Source organism: Typopeltis vanoorti, chromosome 25 (genome assembly GCF_054136105.1).
Source record: "Typopeltis vanoorti isolate ZY-2024b chromosome 25, IOZ_Tvanoo_1.0, whole genome shotgun sequence".
NCBI classification, from domain to species: Eukaryota; Metazoa; Arthropoda; class Arachnida; order Uropygi; family Thelyphonidae; genus Typopeltis; species Typopeltis vanoorti.
In genome coordinates, this window is record NC_143573.1 from 68,246,924 (window position 1) to 68,269,299 (window position 22,376).

General features: G+C 37.0%; 1 protein-coding gene across 1 annotated transcript in view; it reads right to left on the minus strand.

The window, feature by feature from the left end:
* LOC150092820 (low-density lipoprotein receptor-related protein 4-like) overlaps positions 1-22,376 on the minus strand; it is a 1,164,745-nt gene that overhangs the window by 135,527 nt on the left and 1,006,842 nt on the right. Inside the window, exon 30 of the mRNA XM_090414290.1 lies at positions 4,577-4,820. Coding sequence (XP_090270416.1) covers positions 4,577-4,820 — 244 coding nt within the window. The remainder of the gene's footprint in view (positions 1-4,576; positions 4,821-22,376) is intronic.

Sequence of the window (22,376 nt, forward strand, 5' to 3'; positions counted from 1 at the left end):
AACTAAGTATTTCATTCTCTTCACTTCTATCTCCCACATCACACATCAAATACACAATACCTTTCTATCTCTATATTTGTTAGGATGTCATCCTCATCCAACAATTTTTGGGTGAATGAACTCAATCACTGCAATGATTTCATTTTCCTTGTTTCTGATACTTCTAGCATTTGTATATAAAAATAACAGCTCATTCCTGGATCTATAACAAGTTTCACTGATACTACTTATTAGATGTGACTTATCCATACCTTCCTTGAGCCAATTCTTTTTCTCCTTACTCATCCCAGAACCTTTTTCATATCCAACTGTTTTCCCTACATCCCACGCCATCCCCTTCCCTTTTTTGTCTACATAAGCATTCAGGACCTCTTGGTGCATCATCTTTTCTCATGCTATGCTTCCCGACCCATCCTGAGGGTCCCTGTTTTCCTGTTTTTCTTGCACACTTTTCTCTCATTCTCTACACTCATGCTATCCACTTCTTCATTCATAAGCACAACTTCAATCTCTCCTTCCTTACTCTCCTTCTCATTCACATTGCTTCATACTTGCTCAGATTCATTCTCTGCACTCATTACTCATCCTTCCAGCAGCAGTATCTTCAAATGAAACGAGTCTCGCCTTATTACTGATGTTCAAAAAGGTTAATTATTATTAGCATTGAAGCATGTTAATTGTTAACATAACCATACAGTTCATATATAAAAATAACAGGTCACTCCTGGTTCTATAACAAGTTTCACTGATACTACTTATTAGATGTGACTTATCCATACCTTCCTATATCATATCACTATATCATATAGTATATAGTGATTTCCAACTTATGACAGATTCATCAGAACAGAAATGTGTTGTAAGTTGAAGACTGTGTGTATACACAAAAATGTACTTGATCTATACACAGATGAACCCTTTGAATTTATTTTAACCTGACTGGCAATTATTCTTGGGCTGCACTTTTCTTTCTCAACTATGCTTATCACTTTTTGAGCTTGCATTTTGTGTTTTTTATCCAGATGTCATTAATCACATTCTTATATCTTCTCCATAACAACTTATTTTCCTAACTTCCTTGCCCACTACAGTTCATTCATTTTATATCTACTTTATTTATTAAAATTGCTTACAGTATACACATATGCTTGTGTTGGTTGTATTCTAATCAGTTCTCATGCTCTATCACTCTTTCTTCACAGTTCATCATTCTATAGTACCGAATGGAAGTTTATTAAGGGAGAGCTCTCCATAATCTCCAGTATTTCAGGCGTGGTGGCAAAAGTACTAGAAAAAATTGACTAAAAAGAGAATTCAAGAATGGGTAAATAAAAATATGACACTGTATGAGGGTCAACATGGTTTTGTGAAGGTCATGGCTTAGTAATTTACTAATGTTTTATAATAAAGTAACAGCTGAGTTGGATAAAGGAAATGGCTACATGATGATTTTGCTGGATTTTACAAAGGCATTTGACAGAATACCACATGAAACACTGATACACAAATTACAACAAATGGGGATGGATATGATACTGGTTAAGTAGATAAGAGGGTGGCTTCTGGACAGATATCAAAAAGTAGTATATGGAGGGGCAGAACCGAGGTGAAAACAGGTGGATAGCGGTGTGCCACAAGGTTCAGTTCATTGCTGTATAATTTGTACATAAATGATATTGGAAATAACCTCAAAGGAAATATTTAGTTATTTGCTGATGATGAGAAATTAGATAGAGTAATAGTTAATCAACATGATATGGAGAGCATGCAGGACTATTTAAATAGACTGTCACTATAAGCAAAAGTTAATGGGTATCAGTTTAATGTTGAGAAATGTAAAGTTATGCATTTTTAGATGCATGCATGTTATGCATGTACTCCAGGAAAAAGATGAAGCTAGAGATATAGGGGTGGTGGCACACAAAGAGTTAAAGTTTAGAGGACATATTGCTAAGGTAGCACATAAGATTACTTGGCTATTGAAGAACACATTAACAAGCAGAGATAAGGAAGTTGTTATTCCTCTTTATAAGGCCTTGAAACACCCACATCTGGATTACTGTGCTGAAGTCTAGTCGTCTCGTGGGTTTCTTGAAGATGAAGAAGCTGTTCAGAGGATTCAGAGACAAGTAACCAAGATGGTGATGGGCCTGTGGAATGTTCCCTATGAGGATAGATTGAAGGTGCATGATTGCAGAAGTTGGTTGATAGAGAAAAAGAGGGGGGGGGGTATGATAGAAACATTTAAGTTGCTTAAAAGATTTTATAGCATAGATGTAGGGGAAATGTTTCAGCCCTTGGCTAGAGGGACAGGAACAAAGGGTCATCCCAGGAAGTTAAATAAAGGTGTGGTCAATAGGGGTGTGATGACTAGATTTTTTGCTTGGAGAGTGGCAAACGAGTGGAATGGGTTGCCACAGTTAGTTGTGAGTACTTTGTCTGTTAATGAGAAGTATGGTAGATTGTGTGGATAGATTGGGTCTCCAACGATGAGCCTCCATATAATAATAATAATAATAATAATAATAATATGCTTCTTGACTGAAATCTTTCCCTGCTTGGCCACCTTGCAAGTGATTGGTCATAGTGATCACCTTGTGATCACTGTGACCAATCCATGGCAGTGTTTATTCCTCATTCACAATCAAATCCTATGAAGCTATCACTCACATACTCACATGCATTGATTTCAGTCACCTTTAGCAATTGCAGCAAAAGTGATCTCACTCACCATAACACACTACCAAAAAGTCCCAGTTAAATCATTAATGCTATTTGATAGGAAATTTACTACTGTAAAACTTTCAATATAATAAACTCTTTTATTGGTCCTATAAGTTTAATTATTATTATTATTATTATTACTATTATGTGACACCTCTAGGGAGTCCAAAGACTCATCAAGGGAGGGCACCTACTCCACAACTCTCTGTCTCCACCATTCAATCCACCAACTACAACAAACCGCAACTACATCAATGCCATCTATTACTGCTCACTACCACTGCTAACATTTTCACAGACAATCACAAACATCCATGTCCATGGCAGGATTTGGACCCGCAGCCTTTTTTGGCTGGAGAGCAGATGTACTAACCACTCAGCCAACCGGGCTGGCAAAAACAAATTGCATCATCTACATCAATGCCATCTACTAGCCCAGGGGTAGGGAACCTTTTTGAACCAAAGAACCATTCCACCAAAAAAAATTAATTAAAACAAAATTTTGGGAGCAGCAACTTCAATTTGATTTTTCCTGGTGAAAAATCCAAGTTAAAGTTGCAGTTAGTTCAAGCTTAGGAATTTTTTTTTTAATTCAGTACTTCCAGATATCAAATACCACTTGTATGTTTGCATATAAATTTTTTATATGTTCAATAAATAAAACAACATTAAGTTTGATTAAGTTTTTAATCACAAAACATGTTTAAGTAAGTATAATATTGCAAAAAAGTCAGAATTTGTATTGCAAAAAGAATTAGTCTGAACAAATATACAATATTATGTATTTTAATAGATATTTGATTGTTTTAATTTAAAATTCACTAATGAGACTTTTGATTTTGCATCTTCTCAGCCAATTTACTTAAATCTGGATTGTATGTCATGCTTTAATAGTAATTTGGGTTTCAAACTTTCATCGGTCAATTTGTTCCTATACTTATTAGTGGTGATGAAAGTTTTTCATATAGTATACTATCATATCCTGTACACATCTTGAGGGTATGTCAGGAATTTAATGATGACAATAAGATTTATGGTGGTGGTAGACAGAGAGTTTAGAGGACATATTGCTAAGGTAGCACATAAGATTACTTGGCTAGTGAAGAACACATTAACAAGTCAAGATAAGGAAGCTGTAATTCCTCTTTATAAGGCCTTGATATGCCTACATCTGGATTACTGTGCTCAAGTCTGGTCCCATGGGTTTCTTGTCGATGTGGAAGTGGTGGAGAAGATTCAGAGGTGAGTAAAAGAAGGGATATGATAGAAACATTTAAGTTGCTTAAAGGATTTTATGGGATAGATGCAAGGGAAATGCTTTCACCACTTGGCTAGAGGGATCAGAACAAGGAGTCATCTCTGAAAGTTGAATAAGGTGTAGTTAGTAGGGGTATGAGGACTAGATTTTTTGCTTGGAGACTGGGAATGAGTGGAGTGGGTTGCCACAGTCAATTGCGAGTGCTTTTTCTCTTAATGGGTTCAAGGAGAGGTATGATAGATTGGGTCTCCCACGATGAGTCTTCAGACTCCATGGAGGTGCCTGTATAACAATAATAATAATAATCCAGAGAAATTTTGATTTTGATCTATTGCATTAAATATAGCAGGTGCTAATGTTACACTAGCTGAGATAAGTTTCAATTTGAAATAAATAGTTTTCTTTTGCAGTGTTGAAATGTAACAGTTCCTGTTTTATAACTGCTATTCCATGACTAGTGATGATGCATACGGAATCCTGATTTCATGATTTTATGCAAAATAAAAAAAGTTCAACTACCTTTGTTGTATATAATTATATATTAAATTATAATTAAGCTGAAACACACACACCTAAAAGTACTAAACAGCTTACCTGAGTGAGTCCAAATGGATGTAGAACATCATGAACAAGTTGCAACCTATTCTTGCCACTCAAGTCTGATGTCTCAATACGATCCAGTTGTGCATCAACCCAATATAAACGTCGACCATCATAATCTATAGTCAGACCATTAGGCCAACCAAGGTCAGTGGCTATGATCACTCTTCGACTACTGCCATCCAAGAATGCACGTTCTATTTTTGGTAATTTGCCCCAGTCTGACCAGAAGAGGTAGCTGATAAAAGTGATAAACTTTTATGTAGAATTTAACAAAATAAAAAAATGCCTTTTTTATTTACAACTAATATATATATATATATATATATATATATATATATATATATATATGTTCTATAGAACAGAAAATAATTTGAATCTGCATCTCTATAATGTATTTTAAGTAACTAAGAAATTTGCTGTGTTATATGTGTTCATAAAAATTAGATTATTTTATAAATATTATTTCTGGAAATTTTCCATGTTACTCCTTAAAAATTGATATTGATATTTATGGCTATTTTGCCTATTGGACAGAGATATGGATTATTTTATTTTGTTATGTAAGCTTCTTTAGAGATAGGACATCCTAGAAATGTTTTATTTGGTATTTAACTTTAAACGAAGATGCCAAACTGAAACTATATATATTTTTTTTTATTTCGACTACTTTTTGTGAAATGTTTTGTTTCACTTTGTCAGTAAATAACATGAATAAACTAAAAAAAAAAACTAGAAAGTAAGTTAAAAAAACAGTTAACATCTCTAGTGAAAATATTTGAACTCATTTAAACAATAGAAAGTGTGCATTTGCTATTACACTGGCTGCTGGTTCTTGGGTTGCTGTACACTCTACTGGTAGATATGAGTGTGTCATGATGGATTAATAAAGAACAGATTTCATGTAAAATCATCCCTTGTTTTTTGTTACACTGTAGAGTATGCTTCATTGTTTCAGTTGATTCTTCAAATACTCTTAAGTAAATGTGGTGATCTGTGTGGTAGCATTTTAGCTTGTTGCCATTTTGTTTGATGTTTTGGCTCTGTTGTATGTGCTGCTAGCCATGTTTGTGGTTTTTTTAAATTCTCAGCGTCCTTGAAGTGTTCTTATTGGCATATCTCTCCATCTGTCTGTCTGTCTATCTTATGTTGTGTAGACCAAATTGCAACTGATCATGTAGATACCTGGTTTAGGCAGTAAGGTGATTGGAAATTTTGTTGTTTGGGTAAGTGACCTATAAGTTTTGTTGTGAAGAAATCTTGCTATTTTGTCTGTGACCAATTGTATACATAAGATAATCACTGCTCTTTTATAGTATTGGTTTGTTTGTTCTTCTGATTTTGGAGGTTGAAATAGAATTTTTTTTGACTAATGCTGTGTTGTAGCCTTATTTTGAAAGGACTAAAATAGGATTCTGAAACTCTTGGTTTCTTTTTATTGATGTCGATGGAACTTATGTAGGCTCTATCATTCAAAGAACAGATGGTGCCAATTTTTGCATTGGGTGATGATGAGAAGTTCCATGTAGTCCTGTGTTGGTTGATTTCCTACAGACTGAGAAGTTGAGTGTGTTTATTTAGATACCTCAACTAGTGTATCCAAAAACTGTAAATAGCTATTTCTTACTAATTCAACAGTTAATTTAATTCAAGGATGAATGTTGTTCAGGTAGGTGACGAAGTCTTCTAATTGGGTAATAGTAACAGTTCTTTACTATCTGAACATGAAGCAAACCTACTGAAACTTTACATCAGGCAAACATTCTTTTATGTAAGAATCACCATACACTTCATAGAAAATCAAAGACATCACAATAGCTCCTATTGATTTAATTGCAAGCCTGGACATAGTAAATCATTTCATCAACGTTCCAAGAACAGAAACCATGCAACTATTTCAAGACATCTTTCCACCACACACACACACACACAGTGGATTCCTTTAAATCCTGCATCAACAGATTAAGATTATTTTGAACAGAAAGAAGGACTAGCAGGCATGGAGTGGTTGGTTTGAAAAGATAGTCTTCCAGCATCAAAAAACACAACAAAAAATTTAGTGAAGATATATTGATGATATTTTTATCATCTGGCCCAGTAGTATTACCCAATTAGAAGATTTCATCACCTACCTCAACAGTATTCCTCCTTTTTTGGAAACAACTCTTTATTGTTTTTGGATACACCAGTTGAGATATATGAACAAGACACACCCAACTTCTCAGTCTAGAGGAACCCAACCAACACAGAACGTTACCTACATGCAACTTCTCATCACCACCTAGCACAAAAAATAGACATCACTCATTCCTTGCATGATAGAGCCTACAGAAATTCAGTGCTTCCAAAAAATGGCTACAACATGGCAATAGTTAAAAAAAAAAACTATTTTAAACTCCAAAATCTGAAGAACAAATAAACAAGACTATAAAAGAGCAGTGAGTCTCCATATATACACATACCAGCCGGTGAATTATAAACCTTTATGCAGATGTATGGAAAAATCACTTACACAGCATACATGCAAAATACTTTATCACTTGCATTACTGCTTATATAGTTACTAGAAGTGGTAATGCAAGTGACCTAGAATTTTGATTTAATTTCTACAAGAATGCTGATGATCAGTAATTGTCAATAGTACTGTTCCCAATGGGGAAAAACGGATTTTTGGAGTTCAATAAAGGGTTTACTGTGGGCCTCTGGCTGGAGCCACAATTTTTAAAACAGCAGAGTTGACTGGTTTCTCATAAAGGTCAGATATGCTGAGTGTTTAATCAGTTGAAAAATAATCCACATTATTATTATTATTATTATTAAACAAGACCTCATGGAGTCAAAGACTCATCTAGGAGGTCCTTTTATCTCACACACATCTCATCATACCATGTCTTAAACACATTCAAACTCCTTGCAGACACCACACGCTCAGGCAAGGCATTCCAATCACTCACAACTCTGCACGAAAAAAACCTGCCTCTCACTCCCCTACTCACACCCTCTTTATACAGTTTCCAGGGATGACCTCTGGTTCTCCCCTGATCTCCCACTATTCTCTGTAGAACTTCTCCACCATTGATCCTATAACAACCCCTTACCAACTTGTAGATCTCTATCATATCTCCGCTCTTCCTTCTCTCCACTAGACTCTGCAAATTACATCTTTTCAATCTTTCTTCATACTCGACATTCCAGAGGTCAGAAACTACCTTAGTCAGTCGCCTTTGGACCCTTTCCAACATCTCTTCATCCTTCTGAAAACCAGGTGACCAAATCTGGGCACAATAGTCCATGTGTGGCCTAATCAAAGCTTTATACAATGGAACAAGAATCTCCCTACTTCTACACGTCAGTGTCCTCTGCATCATTCCCAGAAGTCTTCGTGTTGCCTTCACAATTTTGGTGATGTGTCCCCTAAATTTTAGATCCTTATCCACTATCACCCCCAGATCTGTTATTTCCTCTACTTCCAACAATATATTCTCACCAAGCATAAATTCTGCATCCCATCTTTGTTTTCCAAATTTCAAAACCTTACATTTTGCAACATTGAACTCACATCCCCTTTTCCGTGCCCAATCACTCAATTTATTCAAGTCTTCTTGCAAGGCCACAACATCTTCACTACTCTTTATGGTCCGTCCCAACCTTGCATCATCTGCAAACAACTGAATATCTCCATCCAAATCTTTGCTAATATCATTAATATACAAGTTAAACAGTAATGGCCCTAAAACAGACCACTGAGGCACTCCACTAGTGACTTTCCTTTTCCTGGATATTGCACCCCCATACACAACTTGTTGATACCTATCAGATAGCCAGTCTCCAATCCAATGCACTAATCTAATATCAAACCCCATCTGCTCTAGTTTGACTGTCAACTTATCATGAGGTACTCTATCAAAAACTTTTGCGAAATCCAAGTATGTTACTGTGTATCCTTCTCCTCTGTCCAAGGAAGCAGTCACTTTATTGTAATAAGTAAGTAGATTACTAAAACATGAACTCCCTTTAGCAAATCCATGCTGTCCATCAAAGATTGTCAACCACCATTGTTGTCAACCCAACTCTGGATCCTAGTTCTCACAAGCTTCTCCAACAACTTAACCACAATACCTGACACACAGATAGGCCTATAGTTTGATGCTTGAGTTCGATCACCTCCTTTATGAAGCGGCACAATCTTGCTCTCCTTCCACTCTTTAGGAACTTGACCAAGTGCAAGACTCGTATTAAAAAAATATGTCAAGGCAGGTGTCAACTCTCTGGCACATTCCTTCAGAATACGCAGTGATATATTATCAAGTCCCACAGCCTTATTTACATCTAGTTTACTCAACTCCCCAAACACCTCTCGCTCACTTACAGTCTCTCTCTCCTCCCCATCATCAACTGCTCTTAATCTCTCCATGAAGTCACATTCACAAGATTGAAAGATCTTTATGAACTGCTCATTAAGTATCTCCACCATACATTCTGCAACAGCTGTCTTTATACCATTTCCTCCAATCCATAATCATTCTTTCTTTTGCTGGCTACATATCGAAAGAACTCTCTAGGATTCTTTTTGGCTTCATTAGCTAACTGCTGTTCATACCTCTCTTTAGCTACTCTCACCAACCAAGTCACCCTCCTTGCCTGGTCTTTGTAGACCTCATGAAATTGGTTACTTCCACTTCTCTTATGCTGCCTCCACAATGCCCTTTTTCTCTGTATTGCATGCTTAATCTCTTTATTCATTCATCTCACACCTACCTTATTTAACCTTCTCACCCATGGTATTCATTTAGACATTGCATCTACTAAATAGTTTTTGAAAATCCCCCAAGCTGCATTGATCCCTTTTCCAGCTAACTCCTCATTCCATGCTACACCTGCAAGCTGTCTCCCGAGCTCTTCAAAATCACCCCCTTGTAGTTCCATATATACCTTTTTCTCACAGAGGTCCTCACACTGCTGGCAACCACCCAGGTAATCACCCCATGGTCACTTTCACCAATTGGTAGATGATTTGACACCTCATTGATAATTACATCCTCCGATGAGATGACCAAATCCAAGATCCTTAATCCTCGTATGCCCTCTGTTACATACTGTCTGAGGTAGTTATCCCTCAAAAACTCAAGAAACTCATTTTCTTTACTTCCATTTGCTATCTCTTCATTCCAGTCTATATTGTCATAATTAAAATCACCCATAATGATCACCCTTTTCTTATTTGCTTGGCTTATTTGACTATACATTTCACTATCACCACCATCCACATTACCAGGTCTATAACAACATCCCACCAAGTATTTGATTCTATTCACCTCTATCTTACACCATACTGCCTCAAAACCACTGGCCCTATTTCCCTCTTGCATCTCTACCTTGTATGGACATAACTCTTTCTCTATCATCAATAGCACTCCCTCTACCTTTTTACCCCTTCTATCCTCACGAAACACATCATACCTTTCCATCTCTATTCCTGTCAGGACGTTGTCCTCATCTAACCATGTCTCACTTATTCTGACAATCTCTGGGTGCACAGACACAATTAGTGCAACTATTTCATCCGCCTTGTTTCTTATACTTCTAGCATTGGTATACAAACACAACAACTCATTTCTGGATCTACATCTAATTCCACTGATACCACTCACTCGATGTGATCTCTCCATGCTGGACTGGGACCATTTCCCTTTCTGCTTCTTCATTTTAGAACCCTTTGCAATTCCATCTGTTTCCTCTTGATCCCTGGTTATCCCATTACTTTCTTGCCTACACATGCTCTCATCCTCTTGGAGCATCCACCTTTCTCACGCTGTGTACCCCTGTCCACCCTGAGCCTCCCCGTTTCCCTGCTCCTCTTGCACACCCATTCTCTCATTTTCTACACTCATACCACTCACTTCCCCATTCATTTTCCACTTCTTCAATCTCTCCTGTCTTACTCTCCTGCTCTTCCACATCACTCCCCTCTCGATCTGATTCATTCTCTCTATTCACTTCTCTACTTTCCAGCAGCAGTCTCTCCAAGCAACTCACACCATAACCACTCAAATGCAGTCCATCGCTCCCATACAGCTCACTTCGTCCCTCAAACTCATTCCACACATTAACAAACTGTACTCCCATCTCCTCACACATTTCAGCCAGAATATCATTCATAATCCTTGCTCTCCGCCTCATTTCACCACAATCATACCTAGGCAACACACTGACTCCCCTTCCTGTCACACTATTCTCTTTTATCTTTCCAAGCAGTCTCCTGAAATGCTCTTTGTTCTCTCTCAAATCATTTGTACCAATTAATACAATTAACTCTTTTGCTCGCTCTTGCCTCATATTCAATGCCTCAATCACTCTACTCATTTTACTGCCTGGAAAACATACCTTGTGCATTTTATCCTCTAGCACACCTTTAATAATGGAGTCGCCATACAACGCCACTCGCTCATCTTTCGTTAACATGCCATCATGATTTATTTTAATAGTTTTGACCTGAATTCTCTTAATTTTGTTCCGCATCCATTTCATTTCTTGCTTCATCTAATCCAATTCACCTTCCGAACCTCGCGACACATTCTCTCTATCATTAAATCTTTCTAACTTTCTAACTCTCGACCCCCTCTTTTCACTTTCCCTCTCATTCATCCTTCTTTGTTTCTGTACTTTCGGTCCAACATACGTCCAACTTTCACTATCATTCTTCTCACTTTCACTCTCATTTATCTTTCTTTGTTTCTGTACTTTCGGACTAACATGCATCCCACTTTCGCTATCATTCTTCTCACTTTTACTGTCATTCATCTTTCTTTCGTTCAGTACTTTCGTTCCAACATGCGTCCAACTTTCGCCATCATTCTTCTCACTTTTACTGTCATTCATCTTTCTTTGGTTCAGTACTTTCGTTCCAACATGCATCCAACTTTCGCTATCATTCTTCTCACTTTTACTGTCATTCATCTTTCTTTGGTTCAGTACTTTCATTCCAACATGCGTCCGACTTTCGCCATCATTTATTCTTTTGATTTTTTTTACTTGCGATTTCTGCATCACACCATTTCTACTTTCATTCGTTCTCTCAATTTCGTTTCTTTCTGCCTCACTTTTGTCCCTTTTAACATCCGTTACAGTTGCCAAATCGCTCTTTTTCTTTTTTCCTGATTTTTTAACATTTTTTCGCCTCTCTTAATCACCATCCTTCTCTTTCAAACGTGCACTCGCAACACAATCGGTACTAACACTTTTGTCATCAATTTCATATTCACATTCATCAGTTCCTCGTTCAGGTCACACTTCGCACACACCCTTCTTCCATCTGCACTAAACATCCACAAATCATTTATGTAATCAAAGGAATACATATAACAGACCTCACACTTAACGAAACGACTGAAATCTAAATTAAAATCATGAAATGACAATGCTGCCACCATTTTTTTTTTTTTTCTCTGCAGGTTACTAGGTCTAATAATAACGATTTCGTAATTTAGTTTAGGCAAGAAAAAAACCCCCACACTAATAATATCGGTAGCGTACAACGTTTACAGCCGCTCTTACTTAAACAATTACGCATATATACTTAATTATTCCTAATAAAACTTATCTGAATCAGGAGTTCTTCAAATCGCATCCGCAGCGCATGGCCCACTAGCACCCTCTCCAATACTATTTATCTAAGAGGCATAAATGTGGTCTCTCAGAAACCAGATTGCTAACATCTCAGATGGTTTGTATGGGCAAACAAAACTTCCTCTGTGCAGCAGTTGACCGAAGCATTTAATGACGGCTGTTCCCGACCCATATCTCTCATCAAACTATGTATAGGAATGTGAAGAGAATCAGTATTGATGATTGCATGTCTATATGTGTACCTGTAGCTCAGTGGAAGTGGTGTTTGCACTCTTCAGTGCTAAACTGTCCAAAGAAAGAACGTTGCGAATTTGATTCTGGTTGCTGACTAGAGCAACTTTTTGATGGCCTGGTTGGCTGAGTGGTTAGTATATCTGCTCTTCAGCCAAAAGGCTGTGGGTTTGAATCCCGCTGTGGGCATGGATGTTTGTGATCATCTCTGAAAATACTAGTGGTGGTGAACAGTAGGTGGTGTTGGTGTAGATGATAGTAGTAGTAGTGGTTTGGTGTAGTTGGTGGATGAAGTGGTGGAGATGGGGAGCTGTAGAGTGGGTACCCTCCTTCAATGAGTCTTTGGACTCCTTGGAGGAATTATGTAATAATAATATGGAAAGCACTGATTCTGCAAAGAACCTAAAAGTTCGTTGTCTGCAGTGACTGGACACTGGAAGACTAGAAAAAAAGCATGGTGCCAATGAGTCACAGTACATCTTGTTCTGTATTGATGAAACCTTTCATTAGTATAGAATAGAACAGAAGCCATATGAAGCATTTAACCTAGCTTGCTTTGTAAACACAACTCAAGGTTCTGGAGGTAGGACATTTTCTGTTGGTATGAAACAGGTCCCCTGATATTGCTGGAATATCGGGTGTCCTCCAAGGAATATCTGAACACAGTTGCCAATAAGGTCCATCCTGCAATGTTGACTTTTTATCCAGCAGGTGATAAAAAGTTTCATGGATGACAATGCTACTGTCCATTGTACAAGAACTGTTCAGCAGTGGTTCAGCGAGCATCACATCGACTTCCACCATCTTCCCTGGCCACTACAAAGCCTGGATCTTAACCAGATTGAGAATGTACAGGACATGTTAGAAAAACAGATCCATGAGCAAAGTCCTCTTCCATCAAATATGAGCCAGTTAAAGGACTGTCTGGTGAACACCTGGTATGTTGTACACGTAGATACAATCCAACACTTTGTGGAATCTACTCCAAACTGCATATGCTGTGAGTCAGGCTAAAGGAGGTCCAACATGTATTAAATAAAAGTTCTACTTCAGTGGCCAGTATGTGTACAATCAGTCACAGAAAAAAAACAAGATTGCTTTGTAAACCAAATTTGAATATTGATTGCCTTCTACCCAATCAGCAAAATCTCTAATCACATTAAACCTCTACATCTGCCATTTAAAAAATCAGGTGTCCACAAGATCAGTTGCAATTGTGATCTACACATAGGACAGACAGGCAGATCTGGAGAGATAACTGATCAGAAGACTTCAAGGATGTTGAGAATGAAAAAAAAGCACAAATCAGGGCTAGCAGCACAACAGAAACAAAACATCAAATAGAATGGTAACAAACTAAAATGCTCCACATAGATTACCGTTTTTACTCAAGAGCATTCAAAGAATCAGTCAAAACAATGAAGCATCCTCTACAGTGTAATAAAAAACAAGGGATAATTTTGCATCAAGTCTGATCTTCATTAATCCATCATGATACACTCGTATCCACCAGTAGTGTACAGCAATCCATGAACCAGCAGCCATTGTAATAGCAAATGCACACTTTCCATTGTTTAACTGAGTTCAAATATTTTCACTAGAGATGTTAACAGTTTTTTATTTGCTTTCTGGTTTTTTAGTTTATTCATGTCATTTTCTGATGAGGTGAAACAAAGCATTTCATGAAACTAGTCGAAATAAAAAAAAAAAAGTTTTTATTTGGCATCTTTATTTGTGGTTAAATACTAGATAAAATATTTCTAGAATGCTATTTGCTAAATAGATGTATACTATTCTGCAAGAAGTATTTTTTTTTTTTATCATGAGATACAAAAGGGAACAATTAAATTCCATGACTAACATCATTCTGCCATGCATGACATCATAACATGTCAGATTCAGATCATTACAGGTTTTTTTTTCCTGAGTAACAAAACTATTTAAAATGGATGAAGTGTAATCAGTTACCATTTTTTATTATTATTTATGGCAGTTTCAATATCATGAGATTCTTAATTCCCCATTTCAAAAATTCTGTGACTGATAATGCATTCTCTAAATTTCTTGCTTGCTGCAAAATATATTGATGCAAATAGAAGTGGCAGTAATTTCTAGAAACTGTACTATGGGAGAATATTCCATCCAAAGTTTTTTATATGATTTTCTGATGAGTCATACCATATAGAGGCTTCCCTTCTACCAGTGACTATATTCCTTTAAAGGCAAAAGCCTCAGGATAGTATAATTAACAAAATATATTCCATCTAAGATCCTATATCTTTTATGAATATATTCAACTTCTACACAAACTATAATAGAAGTAACATGTTACCATAAAGAAATTGAAACAGAAAGAGCAGCAGCTAGCAAAAGAATTAAAAAACCATTATGTCAAAATACCTGATATTACCGAGAACAGAATGACTAAAATCGTACAACGATTCTTCAGTCATAGTTAAAGAAAAGGAAGCAGTAAGTATAATATTCAATGCCAAACACTATAAAACTTTTTTAAATAACGAAACCTGTGGTGCGTTCATAATTAGAAGAAACACACGTATAAACCACAGTGAAAATTATTTAATTGTAAATATTTCATCCTAAGTATCTTATGACATCATCAGTACAGTATTTAAACAAAATTAGGAATAACATACAGTTAGGGCGCATGATTACAATAGAATCTCATGAAAACGTGCATAACGTGCTAAAGTAGTACAAAAAAAAATGTTAATTATTTAACACAGTTTTGTATGATAATTTCCCATACTTTAGGAATAGTAAGAACGTCGTTGCGGTTTAGGTTTGGTCTGTGTAGTAGGGCTTCAGAACTTTCTTTGTATAAACGTTCATGTTTAAATAAAGATCTATGTAAAAGTTTAGCCTTTTCCCAATGGATCCTATGGTTTGGATTTTCAATTCAAATTTTATTTAGAAATTTTATCTAGAAACAACTGTTTCTAGATAAAATTCCTAAAGTATGGGAAATTATCATACAAAACTGTGTTAAATAATTAACGTTTTTTTTTTTTTTTTTTTGTACTACTTTAGCACGTTATGCACGTTTTCATGAGATTCTATTGTAATCATGCGCCCTAACTGTATGTTATTCCTAATTTTGTTTAAATACTGTACTGATGATGTCCTAAGATACTTAGGACATAGGATACTAGACTCCTAAGATACTTAGGATACTAGGATGAAATATTTACAATTAAATAATTTTCACTGTGGTTTATACGTGTGTTTCTTCTAATTCTAAACACTATAAACTTCTCGAATGGCAAGCAACTAAACTAGAATGATGTATGAAAATTTCAATATTGGAAAATTGATTGGACTTATCTGTGCCTGTGGTCCTGCAAAACATTGCAGTAGAGGAATCTGTCTTTAGAGAGGGTAACTGATTAAAAAAAATAAAAATTTATTATTATTATTATTATTACATGACATCTCGAGGGAGTCCAAAGACTCATCGAGGGAAGGCACCTACTCTACATCTATCTGTCTCCACTAACTACAACAAACAGCAACTACACCAACATCATCTACTGCCAACCATTACTACCACTAGTATTTTCACAGACAATCACAAATATCCATACCCACTATGGGATTCGAATCCATGGCGTTTTGGCTGGAGAACGGATACACTAACCACTCAGCCAAAAATCTTGTTCTGGTTGAATACCTAAACAGAATAGGAAATATACCATACAAATTTTTTGGGAAAATTTGCCCATTCTGCTCAGGACATGGAATAGCCATTCATATGTTCCATTAAAAAAAAAAAGATATGTTGTTGGAAGTTTTTACACTTGATTATAGTTTTTCCCGTGAACACACACACAGATTACAGTCATGAATACGTCCCAGCCATATGCAGGTCCTGAGCCTGGATAAAATTGGGGGTTGGGGAAAGCAATGGTGAACTACCCTGAGAAAATCTCACTAGGAATATGTTGTGGGCAATGCCTACACCTATGGGCAGAAACAACTGAAAGGGAAAATCAGATCAGATAGTTTTTCAGCTGAATATAAATTAAAGATACCAAGAAATTATATACTTGGTTTAATCCTTTATTCAAGTGTAAGCAAACAAAGTTTGCACCTGAAGTATCTTCAGGATTGGGGCAACTCGTATATAGAAGCTAATGACTTCACATCACATAATGTAGTATCCCATAATGCAAAGCCAGCCTAGTTGGCTGAGTGGTTAGAACCTCCAGCCAAAAAGCTCAGGGTTCGAATCCCGCAGTGGGCATGGATGTTTGTGATTGTCTGTGAAACTACTAGTAGTGGTGGCTGGCAGTAGATGGTGTTGGTGTTGGTGTAGTTGCGTTTCATTGTAGTTGATGAATTAGTGCTGGAGACAGAGAGTTGCAGAGTAGTTGCCCTCTCCTCGATGAGTCTTTGGATTCCCTGGAGGTGTGAAGTAATAATAATAATAATAATATAATAATCCTTGCAGACGGTCTGGGTAGTATAATCAGTTATTTTAGGTGAACATATCTTTGAGGATATGTGCACCTGAAGTATTTTCAGGACTGGGACAACTCGTATATAGAAGCTAATGACTTCACATCAGTTGCTTTAGTATCCCATATCAGACAATGCAGAGCACATATCCTTGCAGACATGTATAATGCTATGCATTATGGAAAGTGTCACTACCCAGACCAGTCTGCAAGGATATGTGCTTGCATTATGGGGATACTAAGGCAAGTGATGTGAAGTTATTAGCTTCTATATATACGAGTTGCCCCAGTCCTGAAAATACTTCGGGTGCAAACTTTGTTTGCATACACTTGAAAATAATAATTATTATTTTCAAAGTCCATCATACCACTCCTTGAACTCATTAACCATTCTTGCTCTTGCCACTCTATCAAACAATGCATTCCACAGTTGAACACCCTCCATGCAAAGAAACTATTCCTCACCCTCTTGCTCATAGCTTCCTTTTATAACTTCCAGGAATGGCCCCTTGTCATCACTCCTTCCCTCTGTTCCACCAAGCGAAAAACTCCCCCACTGTCAACCCTGTAATTACCTCTCGACATTTTAAAAGTCTCAATCATATTACCTCTCCTTCTTCTAACTACCAAACTCTGCAGTGCACATTCCCTCAGCCTGTCTTCATAACTAACATTGCACAGTCCTGATACCATCTTTTTTAGCTACCTCTGTATATTTTCCACAGTTAATTTATCCCCTTCAAATCTTGTGGAACAAATTTGAGAAGAATGGTCCAAGTGTGGTGTGATTATGGCTTTATACAATGGAATGACAATTATTTTATCTCTGCAGGTCACCATCCTTCTCAGTATTGCAGCAATCCTGCAGGTTACCTTCACCACCTTTGCAATATGTTCACTGAATTTCAGGTTTCTATCAATCATCACCCTCCAATCCCTTGCCTCCCCTATTTCCTCCAGTAGAGGTCCTCCAACAGAGCATGCAGCCTCCCATCAATGTGTCCCAAACTTCAAGACTTTACATTTTGCTACATTAAACTGATATCCCCCATTCATTTGCCCATCTGTCTAGTTTATTCAAATTCTCTTGGCAATTCTGTAGGGCTGCCACATCTGCACTATTAATAATAACCCTTCTTCACAATAACAGCTTCATATCATCTGCAAACAACTGATTATCCCCCTGCAATCCACTGAAAATATCATTGATATAAACATTAAATAATACAGATCCCAGTATTGAGCCCTGTGGGACCCCACTTGTAACCTTCTGGCTACTTGATATTGTCCCACCATACACGACTCTCTGATACCTATCAGACAGCAAATCCTTAATCCAGTTGACCAACACAACATCTAAACCCATGTAAAGGATTGCACCAAGTATATAATTTCTTGGTATCTTTAATTTATAGTATAACAAGTGGAAAAAGTTCCAACAGCTATCTCTAATTCAGAGTATTTTACTAATAAGTTGTGACCTCTTTTGTCTACTCATATATGAAAATATGATTTCTGCATTACTTCAACCTTACTGGCTCCGACTGATGAGATCTCAATAAAGGTCTGGGTAGTGTCCCTTTCCATAATGCATAGCATTATACTTGTCCACAATGATATGTGCATTGCAATATGGGATACTAAGGCAAGTGATGTGAAGTCATTAGCTTCTATATATGAGTTGCCTCAGTCCTGGAAATATTTCAGGTGCAAATTTTGTTTGCTTACACTTGGATAAAGGATTAAACCAAGTATATAATGTCTTGGTATCTTTTATTTAAAAAAGATATGAATGAATAAATAATAAATTCACATGGAGAGAAACAAAAAATATGAAAAGTCATATTGACTGTGTTATTGGTAAGAGTCATATATCAGACTGGTTCAAAGCATAGCATCATATAGGAAATATGAAATATAGGAAGTGGTCACCATTTAGTTTTCAGCTGAATAAAAATTAATATCATATTAAAAATAAAAATATATTGTTATCATCGTCATCGTCAAAAACCTCCAGGGAGTCCAGGACTCATTGAGGGAGGCCATACATCACCCACACTAGTTGTTATAGCTTCTCTTAAACTCATTTACACTAGACGCATCTATCACTTCAAAAGGCAAACTGTTCCAATCACTTAATCAACCACTGCTGTGTGAGAGGAAATTTCTAGAAAGGCATGACCCTTTCTTAACTGCAAACAAACTTAACTTCCAAAGATGTCTCTTGTCCTCTTCCCCTCCCATATAACAAAATAATTTTATCAACAAATATCTTATAACACTCATTAGGAAGTTAATGTCTCTCTCATATTTACACTCTCCTTCTTATCCTTACTGGTCCTCATAACTACATTCCATAATCCTGATAACATCACAATTATCCTCTGAGTTATGTTTGCTATGTGAATTTTAAAAGAAGACCTCTCATCCACCATAACTTCAAGATTCAGAGCCATATCAGTTTCTCCAAACATAATCTGATCAATATAATATTCTGATAGTTATTCTAATAGTTATCCTTCCAAAGAATGCCATCGGAAGGATAACTTTAGTGGGTGCTCATTGTATTGAGGTAATCAATTCAGATGTAATAGAGTTACTGAGTGATCACTTTTCAAAAGACTATCACCCAAGTGACGATATCTCTGTATCTGTAGCAATAGCTAATGTGAATATTGAAGTTAATAAATCAGAGGTACTTAGTATATTGCAAAATTTAAATTATTATTATTATTATTCAGGCCTCCATGGAGTCAAAAGACTCTTCGTGGGAGGTCCTTCCTAAGAAACACAAAATCTATCAAGACTCATCGAGGCGAGGTCCCTCCTGAGAAACACAAAGTCTATCATACCACTCCTTAAACTCATTGACTGTTCTCACTCTCACCACTCCATCAAATGCAAACACTGCTGCAGGTTTAGATGGAATATCAGCTCGGGTGTTGCGTGATTGTGCAAAGGAAGTGTCAACGTCTCTTACTTGGTTATTTAACTTAAGTTTGAACTCTGGTATGGTCTCTAGGGAGTGGAAGGAAGAAAAAGTAGTTCCTTTGCATAAAGGTAGGTCTAAAACTCTGGTAGTTAATTACAGACCAATCACCATCGTGGGAGTGGTGGTAAAAGTATTGGAAACACAAAGGCTTCTGGGAATGATGCGGAGGACACTGACGTGTAGAAATAGGAAGATTCTTGTTCCATTGTATAAGGCTTTGATTAGGCCACACATGGACTATTGTGCCCAAATTTGGTCACCTGGTTTTCAGAAGGATGAAGAGATGTTGGAAAGGGTCCAAAGGCGACTGACTAAGGTAGTTTCTGACCTCTGGAATGTTGATATGAGGAAAGATTGAGAAGATGTAAATTGCAGAGTCTGGTAGACTGGAGGAAGAGGGGAGATATGATAGAGACCTACAAGTTGGTAAGGGGTTGTTATAGGATCAATGTTGGAGTAGTTCTACAGAAAATAGTGGGAGATCAGGGGAGAACCAAAGGTCATCCCTGGAAACTGTATAAAGAGGGTGTGAGTAGGGGAGTGAGAGGCAGGTTTTTTTCGTGCAGAGTTGTAAATGATTGGAATGCCTTGCCTGAGAGTGTAGTGTCTGCAAGGAGTTTGAGTGTGTTTAAGACACGGTATGATGAGCTGTGCATGTGATAAAGGGACCGCCCAGATCAGTCTTTGACTCCATGAGGTCTTGGGGGTATTAATAATAATAATAATAATAATAAAAGTGGGTTAAAGACAAAATTCAAGAATGGGTGGATCAGAATATGATACTCTATAGGGGGCCAACATGATTTTGTTAAAGGTCGATCCTGCCTTAGCAATTTATTAACTTTTTATAATAGAATGACATCTGAGTTGGACAAAGGAAATAGCTACACAGTTGTACTTCTGGATTTTGCTAAGGCTTTTGACAGGATATCCCATGGAATACTGTTGTGCAAATTGGAGCAGATAGGTATGGCCATTCTCTTATCCATATTATACTGGTAATATGGATAAGAGAATCGCTCAGGGAGAGATACCAGAAAGTGGTATATGGAGGAGCAGAGTCCAGGATGAGGCAGGTGACCAGTGGTGTGCCTCAGGGCTCTGTGCTTGGGCCTTTGTTGTTTAATTTGTACATAAATGATATAGGAAATGGCTTAAAGGGAGATATTCGGTTGTTTGCTGATGATGCAGAGTTAGCGCAATAAAAAATCAAGCTGATGTTAAGAGTTTGCAGGATAATGTAAATAAGCTGGCAAAATGGACAAAAAGTAATGGATGTTAGTTCAATGTGGAAAAATGTAAAGTTATGCATTTTGGGATTAAAAGATTACTAGCTGTGTATTACATTGATGGGATGGTACTCCTAGAGATTGGTGAGGCTATGGACTTGGGAGTGTTGGTGGATGGGGAGATGAAGGTCAGGGGACACATTGCTAAGGTGTCCAAGATTGCACATTGGATTACTTGGTTATTGAAGAACATGCTAACATCCAGAGATAAAGAGGTTATTATTTCCCCTTTATAAGGAGTTGATACTTCCACATTTGGATTACTGTGCTCAAGTCTGGTCACCTGGATTCCTTGGGGGATGGAGAGGTTGTGGAGAGGGTCAGAGGAGAGTGACTAAGTTGGTCAATGATGTAAAAAATGCTCCCTACATTGATAGATTGAGAGCTTGTGGATTGCAGAGGTTGGTTGATAGGCAGAGAAGAGGAGGTTCTTTGGATATTGCAGAATGTCAATGTAAATACAGCTGTGGGATTAGATGGGATATCAGCTAGGGTTTTGCAATGATGTGCACAGGAACTGGCAATGCCTTTGACTAAGCTGTTTAATTTAAATCTCAGCTCTAATAGAGTTCCAATGGAGTGGAAACAGGGTAAAATTATTATTTTACATGAGAGATGTTCTAAGATTACAGTAACAAATCACAGACCAATCAGTATCTCAAGAGTGGTGGTAAAAGTACTAGAAAGATTGGTAAAAAAGAGAATTCAAGAATGGGTAGATAAAAATATGATACTGTATGAGAGTCAACATGCTTTTTGAAGGGTCAGTCATTCCTTAGTAATTTACTAATGTTTTATAATAGAGTAGCAGCTGAGTTGGATAAAGGAAATGGCTACACGATGATTTTAATGGATTTTGCAAAATCATATTACAGAATACCACATGGAACACTGTGGTATTCTGTGTAGGTTATGCAAATTAGAACAAATAGGGATGGATACGACACTGGTTAAGTAGATAACAGGATGGCTTCTGGATAGATATCAAAAAGTGATATATGGATGGATAGAATCAAGGCGAAAACAGGTGACTAGTGGTGTGCCACAAGGTTCAGTCTTGGAACCATTGCTGATTAATTTGTTCATAAATGACATAGGTAATAACCTGAAAGGAAATATTCAGTTGTTTGCTGTGATGCGAAATTAGGTAGAGTAACATAGAATAAAAGCCAAAAGGC